This window comes from Mus musculus, chromosome 13 (genome assembly GCF_000001635.26).
Source record: "Mus musculus strain C57BL/6J chromosome 13, GRCm38.p6 C57BL/6J".
Classification (NCBI taxonomy): domain Eukaryota; kingdom Metazoa; phylum Chordata; class Mammalia; order Rodentia; family Muridae; genus Mus; species Mus musculus.
In genome coordinates this window covers 53,401,773-53,427,279 of record NC_000079.6, presented here as the reverse complement: position 1 = coordinate 53,427,279, position 25,507 = coordinate 53,401,773, and the positions used below count along the sequence as shown (strand labels likewise).

At 45.8% G+C, this 25,507-nt stretch overlaps 1 protein-coding gene and 1 long non-coding RNA gene across 2 annotated transcripts in view; one reads left to right on the top strand and one right to left on the bottom strand.

Moving 5' to 3' along the window:
- Gm2762 (predicted gene 2762) overlaps window positions 1-25,507 on the bottom strand; it is a 61,942-nt gene that overhangs the window by 28,351 nt on the left and 8,084 nt on the right. The window lies entirely within an intron of this gene.
- On the top strand, window positions 7,935-11,318 carry Gm38564 (predicted gene, 38564). The gene has a single exon (XM_011244432.3). It carries the CDS (start codon window positions 8,273-8,275, stop codon window positions 11,294-11,296), a length of 3,024 nt encoding a protein of 1,007 aa, XP_011242734.1. The 5' UTR covers window positions 7,935-8,272; the 3' UTR covers window positions 11,297-11,318.

Here is a 25,507-nt window from a genome sequence, read left to right as displayed (position 1 = left end):
ATAGGTGAGACTGGCTCAGTGAAAACAGGTGCTTGCCACCAAGTCTGATGACCTGAGTTCAATTCCTGGGACTCACATGGTAGCAGGAGAGAATATAGACTCCCCAAGTTGTTCTCTGACTTGCACATGTGCACTCTGGCACAGACAGCCCCCCTCCGGCACCCCCAATCAATCAATCAATCAATGTAATTTTAAAATGGTTTAAATTGTAATATTCATGTATATTTCTAATGAAATCTCCATTGTGGCATGATTTTAGGATCGAGAGGAAGCACTAACTACTAGCTTGGTTGTGGTTATGATAGTTTACTTTAAAAAATATTAAGTATTAACCTATGTTATGCCCCACACTTGGCTTTTAGTGGTAATTTTTTTTTTCTGCCTCTGGAGAAAATGGTGTCCTATAAAGAAAAACCAGGGACAACTTACAAAGAAAAGCCATCAGTACAGATGGCAGGGCACCGATTTTCAGTTAGAAATGAGGTCAACATGAGCTATATCATTGGTGGCAGCTCTCTGGACACTTGTGCCTCTGCATGCTTACCCTGACGACCACTAGAGGGCGATCTGGACACTTGTGCCTTGGCATGGTCAACCTGACGACCACTAGGGGGCGATCCACACAAGGCAAAGGAGCTGCAACAGCAAGAAGGGAGACCTGTGCTGGAATCCAAGCGCCTTATGGGCTGCCTTTAGGGTTTATTAACCGTTAGGGTTAATTACTCCTCCATCTCTTTTGCCTGACTAAAATTTACATCTGAAGTAAATGAAAGGTTTCTGATCTAATAATGATTTGGGAATGTGTTTCGTAATCCGCCTGGTCAGAGCTCACACTAAGCAGACATTAAGACATGTGGGAAAGCTATAGCCATGTGTGCAGTTCTCAGGCCAGACAACATGGCCTCTGCCACACAGCACTGGAAGCCAGTCAGTGTAATAAAGGGGAGGAGCTTCCTGAGGCAGGGGGGATAGTATTAGAAGGGTAAGCATGGTGTCTGCTCACTTCAGTTACTCCTAGTCACCCAAGAGGACACAGCATCCTCAAACCAAAAAAGGCCACGGGTTGTTAAGCCATATAAAGATATATCTTAGGTTTTGGCTAAGTAGGAGACCCTATTTAAGGGTTAAGTCACAGGCTGGGAGCCAACCTCCACATTCTTCTCACTGGCTGTATGACCTGGAGGCTTGTCCTAAACAGCAAGCCAAGCCCATCTGGGCCTCACCCAGGACACACAGCAGCTACAGGAAATCGGGGCCTCATAGTGCAACTTGAAGGTCTTCAGAAGGTATGGACGGCTGCCACTTGTTGAGTCCAGCTAGTTCACAGTACAGTCACAATCACAGACTTTCTCCTCATCCCTAGTGTGTGGCTTAGCTGATGACTTGATATAAATTAGGGTCACCTGGGAAGAGAGAATCTCAATTGAAGAACTGCCTCCATCGGATGGGCCTGTGGGCTGTGCTACCCCCCTCCAACCCCCCAGGCAGGTGGTCCTGTGTTGTATAACAAGCAGGCAGAGCAAAGCATGCATAGAGATTGAGCCAGCAAGCAGTGTTCCTCCATGGTCTCTGCTTCAGTTCCTGCCTCCAGATTCCTGCTTAAACTCTAGCCCCAACTCCCCTCAGTGATGATCTGCAACCTGGAAGCCAAAGAAAAACCCTCTCCTCCCTGAGTTGAGTTTGGTCCTGGTGTTTATCACAGCAAAAGCAAACAAAGGCCCCCAGTGTAGAGACAGACCCTGGCGCACAGTGTTACTAGTCTGTAGAGTGCTGCGTGTACTCTCTACTGAAGGAGCCCCACTCGGTATAAACGCTACAGCGAAACACAGCGGCTCCTGGACCAGCTTCCGGCAGCATTTCTTAGCTACTTTCAGCCGTTCACTTGCCTGCCACCCGTTGCACATTACACAAACTACTCTGCGTGAAAGAAGCTGACTTAGAAAAAAAATAGAACAATTACTAAAAAAAAACCGCCCCTATGAACCTCAAATTCACTATGTGGAGAAAAGCCAGCTGCAGCCAGAGACAATTCAGTGAGGAAGCTGATGGCATTACAGTGCTAGTACAGAGGCAGAGGAGACTGGTGACTGGAGCCAAGATGTGGTAAGATACAGGCATGTTTATAACCGTGGGGGCTATGAGTTCTATTTCAGTGGAAGAGTTTGTATACCAGGCGTATTCCAGCAAAACTCTCCCTCAGGAGGTTCTAAAAGCCAGAGAAGTGGGGACAGAGAAACAGAAGGCTGGGGAGACCAACAGGGCTGGAGTGGGGGTGGGGGAGCAAATTCTCTCAAGCACTCAGAAAACAGCACAGCCACGTGCAGCTGGGCAGGCACACTGTTGGGCTGGGGAAAGGACTAGTTAAAGCAAGTCACCAGCATCTGGTGTGAATGATGGGGTGTGGGTAAGGGGACGCTGACTTTCTGATGTCGTCAATATACTAGATTTTACGAGCCCAGCTAAACACATGCATGCTGCTATAAGCTCAGGTGCTGGCATTTAACTGCAGAAAGCTGGGAGTGAATGGGAGAAGCAGTCTTCCCAGGGAAGGGCATTCCAGGTCGTTGTCCAGTGACAAATGGTCAGCCCCAAAACACACATAAAGGTACCACTGTACAGATTGAACAGGTTATAGTTAGGAAGATAGGTGTGTGTATGTACCAGCATAAGAAACTATTTGGAATAAGACTTCCATTTTAAGTAGTGGTCCAGTAAAGTTTAAGTTCCCAAGACTTCCTTGGAAACTGACATTCTACTTGACAGAAAGAGACATGAATGTGGGTACCTGGCATCCTGGTTGGCAAGTTAAGACATGGATGTTAGACAAGCCCCATCCTGGTAGACAAGTTAGGACATTACTATTAGACAAGGCAAGTCCCCTGCCACAGTTGAATACCTCAACCAATGGGAACAGGATAAGTGTACAACACAGACATGTTCCCAAGGAAATCCCCTATCCCTAAATCTTGATTGGTGGAATAGCTTGGCACAGATGTTTGTGGAGTTGGGGCTTTTAAAGGGATCGTGGCTCAGTTTCTGAATCTGTACCATGGTCCTTATTGACCAATCCTGGGGCGTACACTCAATAAACTCTCCCCCATCTGAGATTGGTGTCCGTGTGGTTTGTGAGGCAATTCCTAGTCCCCAAGAAGGAGGAGTTTTGCGTCAGAAAGTTAAGTTGAATCAGCCAGCCAGAGTCTAGAAAAAGGTGAGCATATTCAGCAGCAAGCCTCTGAGACAACAATTATATCTAACGAACAAAAGCTAATTTTCAAACTAGGCTAGAGACAATTCTTGTGATCGTATAGAGGGGAAAAAGGCCACTTTCTGCCCTTGTCTGAAGAATCCACCTGAAGCTACATTGAAGAATTTTGGACTGGAGCTTTTAAGACGGTTTAATATTGACTCTGTAACCCAGTTATAACTGATCACAGTTAGCAGATCTACAATGAAAAAGAGAAAGTGGGGCAAAAAGATATAGAATGTATAGTTTGAGGAGGAAAAGAACACAGGAAATTTAATGTTGTAGCCTTGGTTGGTGCTGAAAAAGATAAAAAGAAATGGACTAAAGGGAGTGGTGCCCTCCCACCCAAACTAACCCTGCAACTTGTATAAAGGACTAAGAATTATCTATTTCTGGGGCTCACAAAGAGCACGCAGGGGCTGGACCTGGCCCCCCTACACATTGGTAGCAGACGTGCATCATGGTCGTCACATGGGTCCACTAACAACTGAAGCAGGTGATGTCTCAGATTTTGTTGCCTGCCTTTGAATTCCTTCCCCTAGCTGGACTGCCTGGTTGGGCCTCAGTGGGAGAGGATGTGTCTGGTCCTGCTGGCACTGGATGTCTTGGGGTTCCCCCTCTCTGGGGAGAAGGAAAGGGAGTAGTGGGGAGAGGGGTTTGTGAGGGCAGGACTGGGAAGAGAGGAGAAAGGGTGGCTGTAATAAGGATGTAGAGTGAATGAAAAAGTAAAATATTGAGGAAGAAAACCTGAATCACCTGTTTCTAAAGGGCAACAGTAAACCAAAGCTCATACAAGCGAAATTCAAGAAGGGTCCTGGTTCTCTCCCAGGCACGCAGAAGAACCTGGCAGCACTGGCCATGTAGTTCCTGCTGTAAAGCCATGAGTAAAAGAGATGTAGAATCATCCTCTGGGGTTAAAGCAGGCTGTTGAGGCCAAGCCTGCCTGGGACAGGGAAGTCCCTGCGTGAAGACCCAGAGAGGCCATTGCATGAGGCTGTGAGGGCTATGCCTGGGTTGTGTTGGGGACCACAAGAGTTGAAGACCAGAGTCATGGGATACTTGCCCTTGGTGGGCTGCAGATAGGGCATGGAATCAGCCCAAGAAAGAGAATTGTGCTTCAGTCACCAAAGCTGGAAGGAATGGGAGATCTGAAAAGCCTTTTGATATCAGACATGGAGATGCCGTTTGGAGTTTGCCGGGATAGGTTTGGTCTTACTCTGATCTAGTATTTCCTTATTATGCCCCCTCTTTCCTCTGTTTTGGAATGGAAATATGTATTCTGTACCACTGTATGTTGAAATATGTAATTTTGCTTTTATAGAGGTTGCAATTAAGAGATTGTCTTGAGTCTCAGAAGAGACGTTGGACTTTGAAAAATAGTGAGACTGTGAAAGACTGTGGGGACTTTTGGAGTTTGACTAAGTGTGTAGTGGGTTAGCCTAATGCTGCTTGTATTCTAATGCTAATTTCAAGTCCCCAAGACTTGTCCCAAAGATGAGAGAGCCTGCAGGTAAGTAAGACCTAAGATGCTGAGTGACTCTGCCCCCCACTCCCCAAGTTATTTCTGATTGGTAAATAAAGCCAACTCAACAGCCAACAGTTCAGGTTTTTCAGGCTTGGGGTTGGAGGAGGAACATGAGACGAGTTCAGGAGGCGGAGGGAGAAGCCACCATGGGTTAGGTAATCCATAAGAATGTGACCCTGAGGGCTGTGCGATTGGAATTAAGGGCAGCCCAGATGAAACATAGTAAATAGTAATAACTCAGGATTGATAGGAAAGTAGATTCTATTCTAACAGCATGAAGGGTAGGCATCTGCCCAGCTCTTGAAAGGCTTATTGTAAATATAAAACCTTTGTGTCTTTCATCTGGGAACTTAAATACCAAAGTGGTGTAGAAACACAGGCCAGGATTTAAATAATTATAATTTCTACAACATAAGTGCATTTTACTTGTATGATATGGCTACAAGCCTATGGAGGGCCAAAGAGGGGAATGTGGTTGGTCTGAATAAACCCCCAAAGGCTCATCTGCTTGAATGTTTGGTCCCCAGTTGGTGGAACTGTTTGGGAAGGATCAGGAGGTGTGGCATTTTGAAGGAGACGTGTCACTGGGGATGTCTTTGAGGTTTCAAAAGTACACAGAATCCTTCTGGGGGTGAGGAGGAATGGAAAGTGGGCAAGACTATTTTTGACAGGGTGTGGAGGCAGAATGGAAGACAGAAGACCTGTGGAGGACAGAAGATGGAGGATGGGGAGATGGTTCGGCCATCTCTTCCTATTGCCCCTCCCCCACCCCCAGGAACCCTTTGTGACAGGGAATCAGGAGCTCTGTGATGCAAGCCTGGGCCCAGCTGCCAACTCCCAGAGAGAACTCTCAGAGTTCAGTTGTCTGAGAAACAGTGTGAAAGAACCTTCTCTCCCTACTGCAGGAAATATTTAAATAGGAATGACAAATTAAAACAGGAGTTCAGAAACAAAGCCACACACCTAACTTTATGGAGTTCCAGGACTATGCCATAGACGAGGCACTTCCACTTCTCCCAGCCCCATGGCTAAGTCTCAGCTCCACTACGTGGGCAATGGACATGATCACTGCCTTTGTGTGTGGACTGGGGCTCTTCCACGTTTTCATACACTACTTCCACTTTACCTCACCCTCACCTGCACTAGGGACAACCACCACTTACAAAAAGGTAAGAACGCCTTAGCCCCAGATCAACAGAGACTGACAGGACATCTGTCTCATCAGACAGTGGAATGAATCTGCTTGAGCACTCACAGGTAGGACAGAGGGGACAGGAGGCTCCATGATACCTGCTCTCAGACCTCCCAGGCCAGGAAGAAGCACTGTGTCTCAAAGGGCAGGTAACCATTTACCTGCAATGGATAGGCACCCCTAAGAGAGGCAAAGTTCTGAATAAATGGTTCCTCTGTCCTGCTCCTAACACTCATGTCAACATGACATTTTCTTGGTCAGCTGAGCTCATGGAAGGAGATGATGGGCTCCAGGATGTGAGAGCAGGACTTGAGTCACCTCTGGCCTCAGGAAACGACCTGGCAGCTCAGAGCTGACAACCTTCTGGTGGTGGAGGCGAACGCTTACTAATGACATCCATGGTGGATCTCACAGAGATAGTCCACATTTGGGGTTTTCAAAAGAAAAGGAATACATACTTTGCCACAGCATAGGTGAGTGGGCGGGGCTGCAGATGGTTATCTGTCTCTGTCAGGTGGTGAAGAGGGACCACAACAAGGCCAGGAAGAAAATCAGGACCTTGAAAGGTAGGCTCCCTTCCTTCCCCCCTGGAGAAGGGGCTCCATCTCCCCTGTCCCCAAGTGATAACACCAAGCGCGTTGTAGAGCCCTGAGGCTGCTGCTCCTGGAAAGGAACCCAGAATTGAAGGCATTGCCCAGGCTCTGTGCTCAGATGAAGTTGTGGACAGCCATGATTGTGTGCTGCCAGGAGGGTGGTGTGGGTAGGAGTGGATCCATGCTGCCTGCATTTGTAGACAACTTAGTTTTTTCGCTTCTCAGACATTTTCCTCTTTCAGAACCCTGATTCTTCCCTCCCCTCCACAGGGACATGATGAAGCCCATTGAGCCTGGTGGGAGTGGAAGCCTCTGGCCCTGTCCCACGTGTGTCCTGCACTCAGTGCTTTGGGGCCTGTGGCCTTGTTCGGGGATGCCCGAGCTCCTGTTTAATTTCTCATTTGCACTGAAGGGATGTTCCAATCAGGCTCTGGTAAGATCTCAGGTCCCTCCGTTCCCCAACATAACCCGGTCTGTATTTCTAGCTTACAGACACTACAGTAGGAAGAAAGAGAAGGACAACAAGTTCCTACTTTCTCTTCTGCGGAGGTGAGAAGTCTCCAGTGCTTTCTGGCTCCACACTCCCATTGCATGTGATGTGATCACTCCTGACCAGGGCTAAGGCTGATCGTGGGACTAGGGGCCCTCCGGAGGGGGTGGGGTGCGAGCATAGCCCTAGCGTTTGAGATAACAAGGCCTGGTACAAGTCAGAGTGTGGAACTGTGGAACTGTGGCTGGGATGAGCTGCAAGTGGCCTTTCCCAGTCAGCCTGCCCCGCCCCCTGGTCCCATGAACTCCAAGCTGCAACCTTCTGTCCTGTCTCCCGCAGCATGCTGGGAAAGCTTACAGACACCATCAGCTTTTGCCAGCTCTTAAGAAGTGACACCTCAGGAGCAGTGCCTAAGCCAGAAGCTGGGAAAGAGCACCAGCCACCTAGGCACCTCACACAGGCGTCTACGGCTACCAACGTGCCTCTAGTGGCCTCCTTGCCTCTGCTCAAGGAACACCTGCTGCTCAAAGATTTGACCTTGTCACCTGTCCTGCTAAACCCCCTTGCTTCTAAGGAATCACAGTCATTTATGTGTACCTCTAGGCCACCAGTGACCTTGATCCCTGAAATGCATTCTTCACGGGCACCATATGGACCAACCTCCTCAACTTGTCCTCAAGATCCAGTGCCTTGCTCTCTATCCAAGACAGATCCTAGCATGACTCTGCCTCCTCCTCCTCCTCCTCCTCCTCCTCCTCCTCCTCTTCCTCTTCCTCCTCCTCCTCCCACTCCTCCTCCTCTTCCTCTTCCTCTTCCTCCTCCTCCTCCCACTCCTCCTCTTCCTCTTCCTCTTCCTCCTCCTCCTCCCACTCCTCCTCCTCCTCCTCTTCCTCTTCCTCTCCCTCCTCCTCCTCCCACTCCCCCTCCTCTCCCTCCTCCTCGATGTGACTGGAAAACACAACTAGTGACCTCACAAAGTACACCTCTGCCAGGTTTGCCTTCTCCCATTCCAAGCACCCCAGGCCATGAGCTCTCAAATAGGCCTATCACTGGCACTTTCTGGTACAAGGAAGCTGCCAGAATCTGGTGTCACTCCAACTCATCACAGGGTGAGACCCTGCGAGAGAATCACTCTCTCAGCTTCCAAGAGGCCTCCTTCTGGAAAGACCCTAGACACAGGCTGATAGAGGCTGGAGAACCCCCTTTCATCAATCCTGATGTACAGGAGATGCTGGAACTGCAGATTAGCAAGAGGGTCGAACTAAAACTCTGGAAAGGGAGAGAGAAAGATAGATCAGCCCATTCCTTGAGCTACATGGGTGATCTGCTGCAGTCGTGGAGCAGGGAGCAGGCCATTACCTGCAAGCCAGAGCAGTTCTTAGGTCACCAGCAGCTCTTGTACAAGAAGGTCTTAGGGAACAACGTACAGCAGGACTGTAGGCAGCTTTTCTGGGGCCTCCCCTTTCTCCACAGTGAGTCCCTTATGGTGACTGTCAACATGGCAGGCTCTTCACTAGATCCCCCCTCCATCTTATTCAATGGACTCTCCACTTACAACTCAATACAAGTTGAGAGGAGTGTACCTTCACAGCTCATCTCTCCAAAGCCCTTGCTTCAACACTTGGTTGAATCCCAACCGTGGGCTGAAAACCTCTCCTGGCCCTCTTCTCCAGTGTCTGGAATCAAAACCCAGGCCTATGACCCATCCTCTCTCCCAAGCCAACCACCCCATCCACCTCCAACTAAGGATTGTAAGACTTCTTGCCCCACAGCTACAAGATCCCAATTTATTGTCCCACCTGCTATTCAATGCCTAGAGAAATACCTCTTGAAGAAGTACCAAGAAAGTAGGAACGGTTTACCTGACATGGTTAAAAAGTCACAGGAAACCTTTAATCAACTCACTTCCAACAGTCTGGCTTCCCAGGGACAGGGATCTGTTCCCCACCTCCTGGAGGAGTTCTCTCACCCTGAGCTTGAGGAGCAGTGGGAACAATACTTGAATAACAGTTGTGGGAAACACGGGGGCCACACGATCCAGCTGTCTCCCGATCTGACAAAGGCTGAGGACAAACTCCCAGGTCATGCAGAAGATAATCAAGGGACTTCATGTTCCTCAGCACGGGCAGATGAAAGCAGCCAGCATCTACAGAGGCTCTCATCAAAGGATCCAGAGATAGTCCAGATAGTGAAGGATCCATGCAGGGATCTGACAGACTCTCCAGGAGGATCTCAGAGTGAGCTGCACAGAATCGCAGAGAGATCCCTAGACAAAGGTCTAGAGACTATCTCTGCGACAGAGGTAGAAAACTGCTGTGTGAGACAGCCAAGTGACTCACCAAGTTCCCAGCCAGGGGCACCAGGAGATCAGCAGCTCCAAGGCTTACTGAGAAGGAACAGTAGCGAGTGGGGGTGTTATGATGACAGTACGGTGCCTGTGGGCACTTGTCGTGAAACTCTTGTGGACTGCGAAATGGTCCCTCCTAAAAACTCAGAGACACATATGGAAGACTCAGAGAGACCTATGGAAGACTCAGGGACATCTGTGGAAAACTCAGAGACAAATTTTAAAAACCCAGAAACAAATATGGAACCTCAGACATCCTTCAAGGACACTTCTACTGGGCTTTCCTTCCTAGATCCCAGCACTCAGCAGGTACTGGACACACATCTCACAAGACGCCTGGTGAAGCACAGATGGATCTTGCCCCTCAGAGGCCTCAAGACCATACAACTTTTCAACATGAGCAAGCCTGTAGCTTTGCCATTTCCACAACCCCCAACTCCCTCTTGGACTTGCTGGGACTCTAGAGATGACTCCACTGTCAAAACAGCTAGTATCCTGGGAGAGCCTTTTCAGAAAGGCTTAGAAGAGGATTTGAAAACAAAAACAGCTTCAGGTGCAAAGACCCCTCCTGCTGCCCTCTGCCTCCAACTTCCAAATAGAACCCCACCTAATGACAACTTATGGCCCTCTGAGGTCCCTTCAACTGTCCAGAAGGACAATGTGACCTCCTTGTGCACCACACACAACCCCAGCAATAAAGTTCTAGGACGTCCGAATGACAACCCGGAGTCAGGTTCAAACCCAGTCAAGAGTGGGTGTGAGCCACGGAAGAATGAGGGTGTGGCCAGAGATCTCTCCCGTGGGCTGTCTGTTCAGGAGATCACTGTGGCCTCCCAGTTAGCAACTACCAGAGAAACGAGGGAGCTGGAGGAGGAGAAGGAGTCCTGTGGCTGGGCAATCAACATGGAAACCAGGGAGATGGCAAACTCTCAAACTAACAATGGAGGTCTGAAATCCCTGCAAGCCAGTGAAGGGCAATCCCCTTCCCAGACCACTTCCCAGGATGCGGAAGATTCAGCTCCCGGGATCATCCTGCAGGACTATGCCACTGGCATTTGCTTCCAAGGCTGCTCCCCAGACATCCTGCTGGCTGCAGATATTTTAGCCTCCCAGCCCCCGCAAACTAGCTTCAAGACGGTGTCCACTACCAGCATAACATCCTCCAAGGACATATACCCTTTCTTGTCAAGAGGGAATGTCCCCAAGAATCCCAAACCTGAAAAACCATGGACTTGCCATATCCTTGGTCCAACTGACAAAAAAGAAGACTGGAGGGGTCCCAGGCAGGACCTGTACCTTTCAGAGTTGAGACCTGCCCAAGCCTACAGAGCAGATATTCATGAAAGCAATCCCTCCCCTCTTACTGAAAAGACATTTGGGGGCAGGGTAAAAAACTTTATGAAAGACTTTATGTCAGTTATAACTACTAAAAGCCAAGTGCCGGAGAACTCCCTGCAAAAAGTCAAGGCCTCAGCAGCCACGCCCCAAAGTCAAGCCTCAGTCATGAGCAGGGGGGTGTTCATGACCCCACAGGTGGCTGAGGCTCAAGGCCTGATGCCCTCTGTCAGGCCTATTCTTCAGGAGAAAGCAGTGGTTGGCCCTGCCAGATCAGCCTCAAAGAAAAGTTTGCACAGAGAACCACCCCAGGGTCCCGCGAGTCCACATGTCTGTCTCCGCAGGAGTGCTACTGCAGAAAGAAGCGAAACACTCAGAAATAATCCCAAGGTACACAGCCGACCTTCCACACACAAATGGATGGACTACAACAGCCAGGCCCAGCTGTGCAGTGAAGCTGTGTGCAGAGCTAATAATGCCTGTCAGCACAGGGTCCAGTCACTGTGTGTCCCAGGCATTCCTGTCCACTGTCCCCGGCACTGTCTCTGTAGAAGTGAATGTCCCCATTAAAATTTTTTTTTCCAAAAAAAAAAAAAAATGATCTCTGAGTGCAAATGACTCTTGTTTTCAGAGTAGACTTCCGTGAATCCCTGTTTTCTCTGGAGGGGACATGGCTCCACGGGTAGGGGTTAGTGGTATTTGAAGTCTCCACCATCTCCAGTTCACTGTGGTAAGGAAGTCTTTTGAATTCAGGGGTGGGGCAAGTCATCCCTATAAGACCCCACCCTAGGGACCCCACCCAGGGACCCCACCCTAGGGACCACTTCGGCATGTCTTCTGATCTGCTTTAATCTGACCTTGGGTCAGCTGTGTGGCTGGGTACACAGACACACTAGTAAGCCCAGTGACTTTGCAGATCACAGGAGGATGGTGGTCCTGTGACAGCCTTGAGCTCAAAGCAGGAGAATCACATGGATATCCTGCTAAGGACTCCTATCCTAGGAACTCCTCCTTACCCCAATGAGGCTGTCAACAAGCTGAGTCCCTTCAGGCCATTCCAGCTCAGCCCAGATGACAAAGCAGTGCTCATACTGCCCAGTGTCTACCTTCAACTCCAGAGTGGTGGCCATTACAGAACTACACGTGTACCTGAGGGTGGGGGCTACAGAGGGTCTGCTGAGGGTTTCAGGGCCCCTGGTCATTTGCCATTCCTTTGTAGACTCCAATGTATCTACAATACCCATCCGGATGTGGGGCATACAGAGGGGGGGTAGAAAATGAAAGGTTTAGAGTCAAGGCAGGAGGCCACGCAGCATGAGGATGCTCTAAATGTTTCCATGCAGGCACAGCCCCTGCCTTCCAGTGCCGACTGTGGACTCCCAGTGGCCTCAGCCCTGGCTCTCCACCACAGGCTGGAGGAGCTCTTTACCTTTCCAGTGCCTGGAAACAAGCCCAGGAAGCACGGAAGGTTAATTGTCTCACGGCACATCTAATAGTCTGCATGTCCCTGCCTCTTGGACCCAATAAACTGAGCTGGTGGAAAAGCCAGAGCTAGGAATTCTCAGTGTCACTCACTCACAGCCTGCTGGTCTTTGGACACAGGCATTGTGCCAGCATTACTCCCAAGGGGAAGAAAAGGAGGACACCTGAGAAGGGTTGAGGGGATACACTATGACGTCACAGCAGGTCATGCTAGGCCTCCAGCCTGTCTTCCCAGGAGACCAGCAGAACAGGCCATGTCACAGGACTGGTTCACACAGTAGAAGGGACTTGTCTAAAGCTCAGGTACTCTTTGGATCTCTACGCAGGCAAGTAAGTGTCCCTTGCTTGGCCTCCCTTGGCTACCTGCCCAGGTTTCCTTATCCCAGTCTTTGTAAACAGGGGGATGGGGAGGGGGGGTAACAGACTAGGAAAGTAGCCAATCTCCAGTGAGGCCTGCACTGTTCTGCACAGAGGGCTCCTACTTTGGCATTTATTCCCTGTTAGAAAACCCTGTTCCTAATGGAGCCAGCCATGGGTGCAGTCCCAGCACATATTCCCAAGGTCCACAGGTGACAGCCAGCAGCTCCTCCATCCTCTTCTGAGCCAGCCCTGTATCAATGGCAGCAGCCTCACATTGTCCCAGAAGGTAGAGTGAAGCAGGACCCTGAGGCTGGCACTACCCTGCCTCTCAGGAACCCAGAAGTCACATTTGGGTACAGCAAAGCCCTGGGAGCCGGTCCCAGGAGTCCTCAGGGGACAAGTGCTAGGGACAGTGGTGCCAAAGGACCAGGTAGCAACTGGAATACACCCTGCCCATGTCAGCCTTGTCAACCATAAGGAACAGAGCTGTGGGCCTGGAGAACCTCACAGAGACCTCCACAGTAAGTCTCATTGATATATCCCCAAAGTGATCTCTACAGAGGCTCTGACATAGATCCATACTGGAAAATACCCCCGATTTCCAGAAAGTACCCAACAGCTTCATGGATCACAACATAGAGATCCCGAACAGATACACAGAGGCATCCACAGACAGACATCTCAGAGTTTCCACGGACATTTCCCTAAGAAGTCCTCATAACCATCCGGACCCTGACCTAAAGCCCCAAAATGATCAGATGATGTGGCCACCAAACTGGGTTCTCTGCTTGGGGTAAAGCACTAGGATTTCAGTTCTCCTCTGTAATCCCATGGCCTCCAGACAGACTTACAGACTGACTGTGCATGCATACAAATTTATGTTTTCTACAGGGTTTTCAATTACTCTGGCCTCTGACACATGCTTGCTGTATAATGGTTTCCTCAAACTCGTAATGTTCTTTCTAGAAGGTGTCTGGGAGGCTCAGGAGACTCGGGAAATAAACACATCCCACAGGTTTGGGCAAGCCCCTCCACAGCCTTCTCCATAAATCAGCAGAGGGCTGCTGGGGAGGAGACTTCCACCAGCTGAGCCCTGGAGAGGAAATGCTGGCACCTGTCAAGCTGCTTGTAAGGAATGCTCCAGGGAGGCAGTCCATGCTAACTGGCACCATAGTGGGTGACCTTTCCAGTGATGCAGCTGCCTTTAGGTCATTCCTACCCCAACATGACTCCCTATCCCTCTTCCTGTTAGCAACCTCAATGAAAAAACTCTGTTTCACCAAGCTGGGCTTTGGTGCAACCATTCCTTTGGTCTGTGATTCATTTCCTCTTTTGTCTCCTTGGGGGGGGGGGGAATCTCTCATTCAAAAAGGTATACAGTCACAAATTTTAGGCACAGAAAGCAATGTCACCCGCCAATGACAGGTATGGTGTGATTTGCCTAGTTTCAGTTGTCATCTGCTCAACTGATGTCAGTGACGCTTTTTTCCACTTGTCATTTCATTGTGGACAAGATCTGAGCTCAGGATAGCTGAATATTTTACATTGGAAACACAGTAAAACTGTGCTAAAGGAATAAAAAGCACTACCCAAAAGCACATGGGCCCTTGTCAGCTACAGAAGCACATAATAGTCTTCTGGGGGAGGGGACAGAGAAAATGTCTCAGGCTCATGTCTGGTGCAGAGGAGCAAGCTCACTGTTTGGAATTCTCACAAACATACCATGTGCAGGCAAGATGATGTCATGAATTTGTGACACTGAAGAGAGAAAGGTTTGAGGGAGGGGAGTGGCAAAGAAAAACCTTTCCATTAGAGAATGAGAAAAATGCTTGTCAGAGTTTGGAAATACAGTATTAACCCTGGTAGAATAGCCTTTTTAATGTGTCCATCCATCTCACAAAGATGCTAAAGACGGGCTGGGGGGATAACCCAGGCAGTCAGACCCTTCCCACACAAGGTTGAGGACCTAAACTCCATCCTTTGGAACACATGTAAAAAGCTAGGAATGACAGAACACTTCTGTAACTCAAGAGGTAGAATAGGAGACACAAGCAGATAGATGTCATGGGCTTGATGGACAATCAGTCAAAACAAGTTAACAAGGCTCAGGCTTCAGTGAGGCAGCCTGCCTCCAAACACAAGGTGGAGAGTTACTGAAGAGAATACCTGACATCATCACCTGGCCTCAATGGACACATGCATACCCACACACATGCATGTATTCATATATATACACACACACATGCATGTATTCATATATATATACCCACACACATGCATGTATTCATATATATATACCCACACACATGCATGTATTCATATATATATACCCACACACATGCATGTATTCATATATATACACACACACATATAGCCCAGCAGGTACACATGTATATGTTGTAGAATCCCAGGTTTCTATCCCATATTTCTCCCTTTACTTCTTAGATCAGAAACACACACAATCATCATATTTACAATAAGAATCAACACAAGAGCTGGACAGCTATCTACCCTCTAAGCTATTAGAATCTACTTTCCTATTGATAACCCCAAGTTATTACTTACTATGTTTCATCTGGGCTCTTGACTCCCAATTGGCCAGCCCTCAGAGCTATGTTTTTATAGTTCTCCTAACCCTTTGCAGCTTCCCCTTCCTCCTCCTGCACCACCTTCTTTTCGTGGTTCTCCTTCAACCCCAAGGCTGGGAAAACCTAAACCTCACCTATGTCTCTTCTGCCCAGTTTTTGGTATCTATCTATTTGACCAGCAGAAATATCTTGGGGGAAGGGTCATTTGAGTCTATGTACAGATTGTCTCGGGGGGGGCACATTTACAATACACATTAAAAGACAAAACCTCTACAATACCCATTTTTAGTCTAATAATAATTGTAACCCCAGGGTCATGATTAAATGATTTCTACAACATACTGGCGCCCAATATGGGGCAAATCTCACTTTAAAAATTAATGTCAGATTCTCAAATGGAAAAACAAACACACAGTCCTTTTAAGATTAGGGGTCAGGGAGAATTGGTTTCTTAGCTAAGCAGTTTTTTCCTAATCTCCTGGGGGGTTCTAGACTAGAACCAAAAAAAAAAGGTGCTAATTTGTCTACATGATTCTGGGGTTCATACTGTAAGCTCCTTCCCCACACCCCAAAAACTGAATCAAACATGCTAAGCACCTGGCTCCGACTCCAGCTGAGGTCTTCTCAAATGCTGCGCTGCTCCCTTGGAGATGCAGCTTAATTCTGCATATGCTAAAGCCTCCTGCTGTACAATGAAACAGGCAAAGCCCTGCTACCCAAAGGGCAGAAAGCAAGGCTACATGCCTCCTGCAATCAGCAAATTATAGAGAATAAATAGAAATGTAAGATGTCAGTGCTATCTTAAGGAATGGGCTTCAATATAGGTAAATTCATCCACAGAGGTATTAATCTCTGAAGAAGGAAATAATAGATGGAAATTTCCTTAAATGATTTTTAAAAGGGAGAAATAAATGGGTATGTAAGATGTCAATGCTATCGTAAGCAACTGCATTCTTTCAACAAGAGCTCAATGGGACTCTTGGGGCTGCTTAGCCTAGCCCATAACCCACATGTCAGCCAAAAATAGGCTGATATGGTAAGTAGAAGGAAATTGGAATGTTAAATATAGAAAATGATATTAATTTAATTTCTATAAAGAGAATGGGGCTTTAAGTATATTATCCATAGAGATATTAATCTCCAAAGAAAGAAAGAAATGGAAATTGATATGATGTTTTTAAGGATAGAAGGGAGAAGTAAATGGAAATTGATATGTTTTAAGACTACATGGATGAATGCATGGATGAATGCATAATCCAGGCCTTTGACCTCAATGCTTACAAGACAAAGGCATGCACAGTTAGGTTTCTTGTGAGTTTGAAGCCAACCTAATCTAGAATCAAATCCAGGTCAGCTCAGGCTACACAGAAAAACCCTATCTCAATAAATGATAATTGATTTTAATTGTTTTAAATTGCTGTAAATATCAAAATGAAGGTGGTTATAAGTTCAGTGATTATATTACAAATTTGAGAGGTCAAAGTAGAGCAGACCTAAATAAAAGAGAGGCTGCTAAATTGAATCAGTCTATACTTTTGATGACTTTGGGTTGCAGGACCAAGGACATTCTATTTTTGGAGAGAGGCTCTATATTTATGTTTTAACAGGAAAGAAAAAAAAAGGCTTTGGACTTCTTTCAAAACAATTAGGATCAGATCTGATAGAAGAAAACCCCCTGAAAATCTTGGCTGCAGGCAGTAGGAAAATATGAAGACCAAACAGGACAGGTGACATGACTTGCTGATGCCTTTATGTGGAAACAACCCTGAAACTGAAACCTAAAAATGTTTCTAGCCAAAATCTCAACTATACATAGCCAATAGATGGTGTAGGCTACAGAATCCTCGAAATTCATCATGCCATCCTTCGTATGGCATGAATGGAGATTTATTACAATTTATTTATTGATCAAACTGACTCATAAAAATGTTAGTTGTCTTTCACCTGCTCAAAGAGAAAAAATTTCATCCTTACCTCATCTGTGCACCTTGCACATTCTATACAAAATCTTTATAGAAGTAAATACTGGCTGCAAGGTTCATATATTACAGAATGAAACAACAAAAGAGGGCAGCCCTGACCAGATTCACCCTCGGGGATGCTAAGATGACCTGCTGTTCTAGCTCCCTGCCTGATCCTGCCTCAACTGATGCTGCTGCCAGAACAGCTTCAGAAAGGGCTGCTTAATCCCTGATGACTCAGTTCATCCAGCCTTTCAGACTCTTCCAGTCGGGACTTCAGTTAAGCCCTGAACACTCTCAACACACAACGACTAGACAATAAATAACACCAGCGAGCTTTGTTTCGATTTTTCAATTGCCTTTTGGTTTAGGAATTCTTTACCTCAATTAAGCAGAAAACAATGAAAAGAAAACCATTATCCCAATCCATTAATTTGGGATGGATGATTTTAGTTATTTTATGAATTATAGATGTTGTCATTTTAAGAGATAATTTACAAATAATTATAGTATTGGACAGGGTGGAAATTAAATAGAGAGCTTAGACTCAGAGATTTCTATCTTTCCTTTTATCTTCTCTATCCTTCTTTCTTAGGTAAAGGGATGGAAGTTGAAAATAAAAATTGGGATATAGTAATATCCCACAAATAGAGATGGCTTGTTAAATCTACTCTGAAACAAAAGCATTTTATAGCCACAAACTTACATTGATAGAGATCTTTATATTTTGACTCAGAGTTGGGTTTATTTTTCTTACATTGGTACAGGTTTAAGGTTTTCATTGGTATAAATCTTTGTATATTGATACATTTTTTTAAATTAATTTTGTTACTTTTAGGTGGGCATTGTGCCTATGCAACTCACTTAGGAATGCAAGGCTTCATCCAAGTTATTTTAGTAGCTATTACAAAATCTTTAGGATAATTAATACAAGTTAAAAGTCAGGTAGTCAAACTCATGGTCATATTAGATTCTAACTTCGTTAATTACAATAAGATTTTTCAGGGTTATTCAAATAGTAAATAGCTAAAAATAATCAATGTTTGACAATTCAGTTATACTAGACTGTCTTCAAAAGTGTCAGTGATCCACAGACTGTGGCATTTAAGGTTCTTTTCATTATTCTAAGATCCTGTGTCTACAAGACATGCCTACTCCTGACAGTAGACCCAATCCACTTTAAAGAAGGTGATGAACACCAATATCGCCATGTGGAGTTGCTTCAATTGTGGCAAGCTAGTCACCGGTCAAGAAATGGCTTAATTTTATCTGCAGACACATGTCTGTCCAAAAATGGACACAGGAAAATAGATTGCTAAGTTCTGTCAAGCTAGTCCTTCATAGTTCCTGTTTCACTGTCAAATGTTCTGGGCCAGAAGGGTGAAGGTAGATGCTCCAACAATTGTAAGAAATGTTGGGGACTGTCAAGGTAGTCAGCTGTCTCTGTTAATTGTTCAAAATTTGGAAGCTGTGTTCCTACATACACAAATATAATTTATTTATTCCTTCTCAAATCTCTAACACAATTGAAGCCTAGATAGTTATATTCTCACAATGAAACTTAAGTTGTTCAGGATTTTAGATGGTTTAGGTCTAAAAGATGACGTCCACGTGATAATACGAGTTAAAATCAAAGATGATTGAAGAACAGAATTGTAAACTCACTGAGTTAGGATAGATGGTAAAATACTTTTATCTAAATTGCCAAATATAATGGACTGGACATTATAAGTGCATATCATACCTTACAATTTGCACAACTGTCATAAGTGTATAATGTATATCTGAGAGGAATTGGACTAAAGAGGGAAATTGTTGGTTTTGTCTTTTACTGTGTATCGTGTGTAGTGCTAAGTGTGGTCCCCGAGGACTTGGAGTCTGCACATAGACTCTAGTGACCCTGCCCCCACACTATTTCTGATTGTTAAATAGAGATGCCAACAGCAATATCTGGGCAGAAGAGACACTGGTGGGGTTTCGGTTTCCTAGGCTTAGGATTAGAGGAGAACCGTGAGAAGAAGGTGGTGCAGGAGGAGGAAGGAAACGCCACCACAGGTTAGGTGAGCCACAAAAACATGGCCCTGAGGGTTGGCCAGTGGAGTTAAGCGCAGCCCAAACGAAACACAGTAAGTAGTAAGTAGTAATTCGGGGTTATCAATAGGAAAGTAGATTCTAATAGGGTAGAGGGTGGGTATCTGCCCAACTCTTGTGCTAATTAAGGCTTATTGTAAATATAAAGGTTGTGTGTGTCTTTTATTTAGGAACTAAAGGGTCAAAGTCAGGGTAGAAACCCCCCAGTCCAGAGTAAATAATTTCTACAACATGTATACATACATATGCAAACACACACACTTGGAAAGCACTAAAGAGTAGTTTGCCCATTAAGTAATTAGTAAATTTAGGGCTAAACAAGAAGTTGTGAAACTCAGTGTTCGTTCTTTCCTTTTCTTTCTTTCTTCCTTTCTTTCTTCCTTCCTGAGATTGTGATGTCATTTCTCTCTTCTTTCCTCCCTTCAAATGCCCCCATATGCTACTCCTTGCTTCCCCAGAGTCATGACTGTTTTCACTGGCTGTTATATGCAGCTTTCCTTAACACAGATTAGGACTTCACAAACTATTTGTCCCTGTGTCCTTCTCTGAAACCAGAACCACATGGCTGATGCTACAAACTTCTCCTGCCTGGCTGGGACGGAGCCTGAACCCTCCTTGAATTACACTTGCAGAAGCTTTGAATTGCCACGTCCCTTTGTGACAAATGCTTTCCAGTCTATAAACTGTAGTACTGAGTGGGTGGAGTCTTGCCCCGAGGGCACCACGCCCTTTATCCTATTTCTCATCTGGCATCATTCATTTTATTAGCACAAGCCTTGACCCCAAAGCTTATCTCCTTAAACTCGCCTTTTGTATTTATTTTTGCCCAGCTTGCTCTTTTTCATTGTAGAACTGCTAACAGTAATCTCTAATAACCACACAACAGAGTCAATATTAATATTCAACTGTCTTGAAATCCCGTTTATTAAAATCTAAGAAGTTAGTTCCAAATTCTTCTAAGCTCCAAGCTTCAGGCAGGTTCTTCAGACAAGGGCAGAAAGCAGTCATGTTTTTGTTTTGTTTTGTTTTGTTTTTTGTATTTGGTTTGTTTGTTTTGCTTTTTGCCTAAATATCACAAGAATTGTCTCTAACCTAGTTGTTAATATGGTTTCCCCTGGAGTCTCTTAAGCTGGGCCTCCATACTCCACACTGCTCTCAGTATTACTGTCTTCCAAAGCTCCCCTAGGACGGCCCTTTAAGCCCTGTTGACAGCATTCAGTCTCCAAGCATCAACACACCTCCAGGTCCTTTCTCACCCCCACAAAGTGCACCTACTTTATGAAGGTCTGAATTTGGGGTTGCTTCCAGCTTCTAGTTCTGAGTGAAAGGAAGTGAGTTATGCAATCGACTTGCGCTCACTATTCATTTCCAATGTGCAGATCTCTCCTGGCCAGATGAGAGACCCAGGAATCAACAGGCTGAGAATATTCCTGACTTTTAGGAGCTGATTGTCCTAAAGAAAAAGTAGGTCTATCTTAAGTCTATCTCTTGAGTATGTACTTCTCTGTAGCTGGACTTTGGCTGCTTTGTCGGTTCTTCTTTCTTCTACCCTTCTCCACCCGCTTTCTTTCAACCCCCTAACATTAGATAAAAGGGAAAGACCAAGGGGAGAGAGGAAAGAGATCCCTGAATAAGGTCAAGGGTTGGAAAGGGGGCAGCATTGTTATATAACTTCCTGCTGATTAGGAGCACTGGGTTCCTTGGGGCAAATTTAATCTAACCTCTTCTTGTTGTTTCTTCGTTGCATTCAACTTCTTAATAAAGTGCAAGAAACTAACAACAATCCCTCCCACCTTCTGGAGCCCTATCATTTGTATATCCTCTTAATAGTCCCCAGAATTCCAAATACCACACAACTGTGGAAATTACCTGCAGCTGGCAAAATCATGCCTCTGCTAGAGTATGAGGCAAATCATAGTCAGCTACTGTACACAGTCTAAAGCAGCCCCATAGCCCACACCTGGAATCAAAAGCAAAAATACCTTCTCATAATATTTGTGTTTCTCAACATGATTTAGGGGTTTTATTGCTGTGATGAAACACCATGGCTTACACTTCCACATTGCTGTTCATCACAAAAGGAAATCAGGACAGAAAGTCAAGTGGGGCAGGAACCTGGAGGCAGGAACTGATGCAGAGGCCATGGAGGAGTGCTGCTTACTGGTTTGTTCAGCCTGCTTTCTTATAAAACCCCGAAGGGCCAGCCCAAGGATGGCATCATTCACCGTGGGCTGGGCCCTCCCCCATTGATCACTGACTGAGAAAATGCCTCACAGCTGGATCTCATGGCGATATTTTTCTCAGCTGAGGTTCTTTCTTCTCTGATGACTCTTTTGTCAAGTTGATATAAAAAACAGCCAGTACACAAAGGAACCAAATTTCCAGAATCTTCACTAGATCATTTTTTTCCTAAGGACCCTTTTCTGTCCCCCAATACCTGTGCTAAACTCCATTTCAAATTTTTTGTCTTAGTAAACTCTTAAATTCTCATCACTACAGATTCATGGCTTATAGTAACTCCTTTTGGTCCCATTATACTAAAATGCAAAACCATTTCCCCTCTTTTTGAGTCTGCATCTGTTCCTCACACTGAATATGGGTCATTTTAATTAAGACATTTCCATGTCTCCGTCTAGGAAGGCTTCCCCAAATTTTCAGTTGTACTTTCTAGACGTCCTTAGTAGTTTCTGTCCATTAAGGTTTGGGTTTACTCAGCTGGTTTTTTTTCTTATTATTTTGTCTAGACGTCACTTTTTCATAGGATCCAGTTATTGTTTCTTTGACACAAATCTCTCCGAGGAGCAGAGTTTTGGTTTAGTTTTGTTTAGAGGCTGGCATACCTCTAAACAAATGAGATACCTGGTTTTAATGTTTTTGTGTGTAAAGTGTGATTTGACCTTTAACCCCACTTTACCTTTAACCCTCCCTACTTCTGGCATCCCTTTCTTCCCAGTATGATACAAAACTGAGTCTGTTGACTGGTTTCTTTCAGATTTCCTAAGCTCCATCCACGTCTCCACTGAATGCTGTGTTGCTTTGAAATTTCATCAGCCCAACAAACTCATCCACCCTTGTGAATTCAGCCTCACTCAGAAGTGTAGTGCACCAGCACAGAGGAGCCATGTTCTCCAGCAGGGTGTTCTCGGAAATGGCCTTCAGTTGGATTTCTGATCAAGCTCTCTCTTCTCTCCTGGAGCCTCATGAACGTAGCCTTCACTTCTCTCAACATTCTGGCCTTCCACAATCTCTTCTACAGGATCACCTGCTCCACTCTGTTTGTGGTGTTTGAGGGCTTCTCTGGCCTGTGTAGCTACAAACTCTTCTACATTCCTCTCCCAAACCACTTCCAACACACCATTAGTCATATGTCTAGGTTATCACAGCAACTCCCCTTACCAGTGCCACTATCAATAGTCTTCTCATGGTGCTGATGTAAAACCTGACAGAAGACTATGTTTTGACTCATGTCTTGAGAAGTACAGTCCAGCATGGTGAACAAATCATGGGCTGCATTTGGTTTGTGGCAGACAGGAGCCAAAGAGGAACTTGCCAGAACTAGAATCGGGCTTCAGGACAAAAGGCCTGCACCACAACAAACCACTTCCTTCAGCTGGGAATCATATTCAAACAGTTCCACAGCCTCCCAAAACAGTGCCACCAGCTTGAGACTAAGTTCCCAAACTAATGAGCCATCCTTTGAATCATACTCAAAGCATGACATGTGTGAACCAGTCTTTACACATTCATATACTGGATGCAGACACATCTAATATATACATACAGGTGAGGTGGTTCTATACAATTTTATTGGACTAGAAAATCTGCAGCCTAGTGACTGATTGAAGAACAATACACTACTTGTCTGTGGTAATGCTATGATCAAAAATCAAAGTGCTGGTGGGGACTGAAGAGATGGGGGTCACATGCCAAGACCCCTCAAGTTATAATTTTCCTGATTTCAAAATGGAGTGAACAGACCTATCAAGTCCTGCTCACTCCTGCAGCTCAGTCCTGCCTGCCTTGTGTTCAGAACACTTAAACTAATCACACTGAGGCAAAGCCATGCCACCCAAAGCCTAATTTATACTTAAGTGCTCAATATTAAACATAGTCCTGAGAGACACAGAAGGGTTGATAGTTGTGTGTTATGGTAAATATTTAATATTAATTGGGGGTCTCTACCCTGTCTTGGATCATTTAGTTCCCAGATAAAAGACAAACAACTTTTATATTTATAATAAGCCTTAATCAGCACTAAAGCTGGATAGATATCTGCCCTCTGTGCTATTATGTCTATTTCCTTATCAGTAACCCCAAGTTATGACTTGCCATGTTTTACCTGGTCTGCTCTTAACTAACTGGCCAGCCCTCGTGGCCATGCTTTCATGACTCACCTACCCCATGACGTCTTCTCTCTCCACCTGCCATGGTCTTGTCTCTAACCCCAAACCCAGGAACCAAAGCCCTGCCCACCTCTCTTCTATCCAGCTCTAGGCTTTAGGCATCTTTATTCAACCAACAGTTTTAAATTAAGGAGCAAGGGTACACATAGCATCGCTTGGTGTGCATGAGGATTTCCTGGTCCCTGAGACAACCAGATCTTGGGGGCCAATATTTAGTACACAGAACAGAGCAAACCTCAACAGTTGTGGGCTCGCCACATGGGAAAGACTCATATTAAGTCAATTTTGAGCGAGAAGAAGGTCTGGAATAGAATACATAACAAGAACAGTGTAATCCAAGAGGAAACCAAATGCTGTCTATGGGAAGGGTGATCTGCAAGCCTAGATGTGGTGTCTAACCTTTGACACGGATCGAAACCAAGTTGCAGTGCTCAGAACCCAGAACCAAAGCAAAACATATCCAAGGACACACATGGGACAAATTCCACAGAGTCTAACCTGAAAAATAAGTTATGTTTCTTAGAATGTGCTGTTGAATACCAAGTCTATAAATGTTTAAGACAAGAACTTAGTCTAGCCAAAAAATGGGACACTTCTAGCCCTCCTAGTGAGACTTCTAGCCCTCCTAGTGAGACTTCTAGTTTCTCTCCTGGGAATTCGTTATAGAATAACCAATGCCTACGCAGCAGGAACAAGAGGCCACAGGTGAAAGACTAACAGGTAACAGAACTTGATTACACAGGCACAGTTTATTGGGGGGACTTACAGAAGCATGGGCCTGGGTGTCAGCAGCAGTGAGCTGCCAAAGTCTGGGTCACAGAGGTCTACGTAGGTGAGGACATAAGGGTCTCCATCCTCCCTGGGGTATGGTTACCTTGACACCAATGAGTCTCACTCCTGGAGCAAGGGTTTATTATAGAGTTCCCCACAGCTCTCTATGGATTGTCTTATTTGTAGTATTTGAGAGAATAAGTGGGAAAATGTAGCTAGGTTTATTCTGTAATACTCCTAGCAGTCTGACCTCAAGTCAGCTACAGTCATGGTAACTGGAAATCTACTTATTATGTACTCTTCCTGATAGGCTCTTACAATCTCACACCTGTTCTTCTGCAGTGTTCACTGAGCTTGCAAGGGGCTGTAGACAGCATCCAGGAAGTGACTTGTGCACCTTGTAAACAGAATCCACAGCCACAGGGAGGCGAGTGTTGCTAAGGCATAAAATACTTGTGCAACACGAGCAACAGCCAACTGTTTTACATGTGGAGACTAAGGAACGAAGCCAGCGATTCAGCATCATCCGTGCAGAGACACAGTAGTCAAGGCATTAATTTGAGCTTAGTGTGATGTGGTTTGTGACATCAGAGATGAGGGTGCATTTTGTTCTGATGACAGCACTTCCTACACACAATATAGAGGTAGAGGCGACCAGAAATGGAGTTGAAAATAAGTGATTACAAGGTAATTGTCACAGTCAATCGGTACCACGTAAAAACAGCACCCCTGGCACCTTCCCACAGACACCATGGTGGAAGCTACTGGAGTGTAAGTGTGGAGCACACCACACACTTGCTAACATGAGGGAGCCCATGCATCGTTCCTGCAACTGACAGCAAAGTGGTGCACAGGACCAGGAGGCCACTGTGACATGGGGAATTTTCTTTAGCCCATTCAGGATACAACCAGTAACAAAACAGACGCAAGAGGATCACATGTACTGTGTTAGGAAGGCCAGAGACTGCCCACATTGTGACAGGAGCTAGGTGACCCATCTCCTGGTGGACAAGCCACTTGACTCTCACTGGGCTGCCCACTCCCTGGGACCTGAGGCGTTCTGGACACTACAGCAGTGCTATCTCATCCATCATCAGCTCTGGCCACCTGGGTGCAGCTCAGACA